This window comes from Sycon ciliatum, chromosome 7, assembly GCF_964019385.1.
Source record: "Sycon ciliatum chromosome 7, ocSycCili1.1, whole genome shotgun sequence".
NCBI classification, from domain to species: domain Eukaryota; kingdom Metazoa; phylum Porifera; class Calcarea; order Leucosolenida; family Sycettidae; genus Sycon; species Sycon ciliatum.
In genome coordinates this window covers 7984315-7989074 of record NC_088649.1, presented here as the reverse complement: position 1 = coordinate 7989074, position 4760 = coordinate 7984315, and the positions used below count along the sequence as shown (strand labels likewise).

Here is a 4760-nt window from a genome sequence, read left to right as displayed (position 1 = left end):
ACAATGATGACACTTGTGCACCGTTTTATAGAGGTTATGCGAATGACGTCACGAGGAGCGCCAAGGCGGCTGCGAGTGGCAGGGGTGGCAAAATGAAGTCGTTTCTGCTTGAACTATTTTTTACTAGTCTTTGAGAGGAAAAGTAAAATTTGTTGTTGGTTGTCGACATATCGTTCCTCACTTTTATTTTGATTTCCGCTGGTGTCTCGCTTGCTGAAGTTTTTAGCCTTCAACATGCCGAAGAGTTGTGCAGCCGTCGGATGTAGCAATCGTGCCGATCCTGGAACGGCTGTGAAGTTTTACAAGTTTCCTGTAGCGGACGAGCGGCGCAAACTATGGGTTGCGGCTATGAGACGAGAGAATTGGAAGCCAACTTACAGTAGCAGGATCTGTTCAGACCATTTCGTAGGCGCAGAGAAGAGCAACGATCCACTATCTCCCGCTTACGTTCCGAAACTTTTTGAACATGTCAGGACTCCTGTAAAGCGTAAAGCGGAGAGGGATTTGGTGGCATATGAACGCCGAGCGAAGCGGAAGCTGACGTTCGAGGAGAGCAAGACGCAGACACCAGTGAAAGTGGACGCCTCCGGGAATGACTTCACAGAGGCAATGGCAGATTTGCCTGGTGCCTATGGTGCAGAGGTAGAGTCTGATCCTGTAGCAGTCTCCAGTGTCTCATCGCAGACTGACATGGATATGGAGCACTTGACGCGGCTGGAGGAGACAAACAACTGTTTGGTCCTGGAAAGCAAACGGATGCCACACGCTCCAGGACAAGGTGACACCTTGTCAATCGAGTCGTTTGAGAAAGACAACGCGAAGGTGCTCTTCTACACTGGTTTGCAGTCTTTTGGGACCATGATGGGCATATTTGAACACGTGAGGAAGAGAGTTCCACAGCACCACCGCCACACGCTCTCTCTCTTCCAGCAGTTCTTGATTGTTCTCATGAAGCTTCGGCTGAATTGTCGGGACCAAGACTTGGCGTACAGATTCGGCATTCACCAGTCGACCGTGTGCCGGATTTTCCAGCGCTGGATCCGGGTGATGCATGTGATGCTGGGACCACTTGTCAAATGGCCGGAAAGAGACGAACTACGCAAAACTCTGCCACTTGAATTTCGTAAGCATTTCCCGGGCTGTGCTGTCATTATTGACTGCTTTGAAGTTTTTTGTGAACGACCTTCTGATCTGATGGCAAGAGCTCAAACGTACTCTCACTATAAAAGCCATAACACTGCAAAGTTTTTGATTGGCGTAGCGCCACAAGGTGTCATTACATTTATTTCGCATGCATGGGGCGGGAGAGCCTCAGACAAGTTCATCACAGAGCACTGCGGTCTGCTTAGTCACCTAAATCCGGGTGACCAGGTGCTGGCTGACCGTGGTTTCACTGTTGAAGACAGCGTTGGCATGTTCTGCGCAGAGTTGGTGATGCCCCCATTTACGAAGGGGAAGAAGCAACTCTCCAGGCTGAAATTGGACAGTGCTCGACAAGTGTCACGCGTCCGTATCCATGTGGAGCGAGTGATTGGAATGCTTCGCCAGAAATACACGATCCTCTCTGGCACTTTGCCCATTGCTTTCCTCATGCATGACGATAAAGCTACATCATGTGCATTCATTGACAAGGTTGTCACCGTCTGCTGTGCTCTGTGCAACTGTTGTGAGTCCGTCGTACCTTTCGAGTAAATTACATCATGCCGCTTTGTCAGCTGTAATGATTGCTATATTATTAACCCCTTGTGCTTTTTGGACTGTCTGGATATACCGGCAATTATATTTCTGTTTTACCTATTCTGCAGTTGCATGCGCATGTGTTCACCTCATTGACCTCGCTTGTTTCTAGTTTCTTTTGTCTGGCTAGCCAAGCTTGCTTGGTCATGGCAACACCAACAGACTTACAATAATAGTAATAATAATGGCTTCTATCATCACTCACGACATGCCTGCGTTTCTTGTTGCATCAATATAATGACTCGTGGTCCAAATAGGGACAACACAATATAATATGAATAGCCCTGAAACCCAACTTAGGGTGCTGGGTAGTGTGCGATGTACCATCAGATGTAGTATGCCCAGCACCAAAGAACAACTCAACTTATGCCAACATCACCCGGAAGAGACGTAAAGAGCGAAGTGTTTGATGTGTAATGATGGAGTTCCTCTGCTCACATGCATAAGCAGTGAGTGGTCTTCACGCATGTCCTGGGACCCACAAATACGAATCAGCATTATGGTCCTTCAGAGATACATGCAAGCAAAGAAATACAAGAAAGGTAACGGAAATCGTTGTGAAAGCCCAGCCACCGATTGTATGCACACACGTGGCAAGTGCAACAGCAAGTACCGTGGAAGGCACAGCAGAACAAGTTGAAAATGCAACTCTAGAAATACCAGAATAGCAGGCTCCATGAATATAATCACTTCTCAAATGCTTGAGACTTGGATTTACAAATGCTACGACAAAAATGACTATGTACATGGAAAGTTGGTTGCACCCCATACTAGAGGTCGAGCTTTCCTGCCGCCTTGACTGGACATTTGACTGACTCACGACTGCCATTTAGAAACTTGACAAACTCACGACTTCCATCCAGACACTTGACTGACTCACAACTGCCATCTAGAGCAGAGAAGAAGTCCCTCGAGCCCTCCTTCCGGCAAACCTGCAAGAAAGCACCACTCCCTGCTCAATACACAGTGTTTCGGGGAATTCACCCCTCATGCAGTTGAGCTTGAGTAGGCTGACGAACATTGTGCTTAGCGACCAACATTCCTATAAACTTGTCGCCGAAGTCGCTACCACTGTAATTGTACATGCATATCATTATTTAGTGGCAGATTTAATCTTGCGACACTCCGGGCAGGTCCAGTTCTTGCGCTTTGGCTTACTCTTCAGCTGCAAACAAGCCATGTGGAACAAACGAATACTGCAATCGTTGTTGGAACATCGCAGTACCTCGCCAGCCTTCACAGACTTGCAGTAGCAAAACTCCGGAGGGCGTTCTTGATCCGCAGTAGATGTTGTACTGGCAGCACCAAGTGGTTCCGAGGCTGATGTAGCCGCTGAAGACGCATCGGCAGGAAGAGTGGAGAACGTCTTAGTGAACCATTTCCCAACAAGCTCTGGGAGAACAGCACACTGGAAGAATTTCTTGGCACCTGCTACCGCTTCACGGATGAAATCTGTGTCTGCACAGATACGCTCCACAAACAGCTGACCTTCATTCCACACAACAAAGTCACAGTACTGCACCTTACACACCAGCATCTGTAGCTGTACTTGGTAGTAGTACATGTGGTCTTGCTTAAGATGGAGTGCTCCGCCGGACTTTACTAGACAGAACTTCCCTGAATCGGCAGCATCATGCAGGCTACTGTCTCGGCACCCGTACGGGCACTTCACTTCCACCACGCCGTTGCCACAGCAGGAGCACTGCACAAGGGAGTCGGGAGTAGCGCCAAGATATGGATAGTCCGGATGAATTACAAAGCCACTGGGCAGTACTTCAACCTTCTGATGTGTTGCACTGGCATGTTCACTATAGTTGTCAATTGCCTTCTGCTCGTGATCACATCCCCATTGTGTGGCTTTGCTACGAAACTTGTGTGCCTCAGGGTAACACACAGAGCGGACTAAGGACGCAGAGGGCTGGCTAATATCCGTGCGAACAGCAGACTTCAACTTTGAAGCTGTGATCCGGCCGGCGCGAAATTCAAACCAGGCCTTGGAATCTGCCTGGTTCCGCGTAGCCTGTTCCACAGCGCGTGCTTCCTCCTCTGAAACACAGACCGCTGGAAATACTGCCTCGCAACGAACGAGCAGGTCCCCAAAACTAGCATCCAGCATGTCTGGTTCGTACAATAAATCCAAAATGGGTGGATATCCCTCGGGCTTGGAAGGTACGTACCTATCGCAGAACCCGGGAACAAGGGAGAGTAATGACGGTTTACCGGCTTGACATAAATTTCCATATAGTTCACCCAGCTCAGCACTGGAGGGTTGCTTAATATCAGCAGGGACCTTCTCCTCCGACCTACGGCGCTTGCTCCCATGCTGTTTAGTGTCGGGTGCAGTGAAGTTTATGTCACGAATCCTGGCATACTCCACCTCCTTCATTGAAGGAGTTGACCATTGGCACGGCAATGAAGTGCTTCCTGTGTTCTGAATCAGCTGCGTTCTAGAATACAGGCTGAACAACAGTGCAGCAACGTGAGAACAAGACTCACCAAGACCAGCCATGCAGGTGCAGTGTGCACAAATCACGCTACCGTCGTTTTGCGCAGCAATCCAGGGTTGCAGATGGGTGCCGGAAACTGACTGGGAATGGCGGACTTTGGCGATGACAAACTTGCTGTCACATGTGTCAGATTCAGACGCTGGAAACGCACGAACATCGCCGACCCAGCCACTGACAAGGTATTTGTAGCCTTCCAAGCTCTTGTAGGCCTTGAGCTGCTCCTTGGTGTAGGGGCTGGGCGCGTTGACCAAGAAATTGTAAATATCGGGATAGTCCACAAGTGGAAATTTATCTTCCCCTAAAAAAATACTTCTGGGCAGGTAAGGATCACTCGAGTCTGGTGCAACGCGCTCGAGCTTTTCACGGTACCGGCATTTGCTGGAGTCATCTAACTCGTCATACACTTTTGAAAACTTGGGAGAAGTCATGGCCACTGATTCAGCGTTCGTACAATAGTCCTTTGTAAAGAACAGAAGAGGAACGTAACAGCGATACAGGAAATTTCCTTCGTGAAAT

The 4760-nt window shown here is 48.9% G+C and overlaps 1 protein-coding gene across 1 annotated transcript; it reads left to right on the top strand.

Moving 5' to 3' along the window:
• Nucleotides 1–234: 234 nt before the first annotated feature.
• LOC135821575 (uncharacterized) lies at nucleotides 235–1692 on the top strand. Its single transcript, XM_065334573.1, has one exon. It carries the CDS (start codon nucleotides 235–237, stop codon nucleotides 1690–1692), a length of 1458 nt encoding a protein of 485 aa, XP_065190645.1.
• Nucleotides 1693–4760: the final 3068 nt, after the last annotated feature.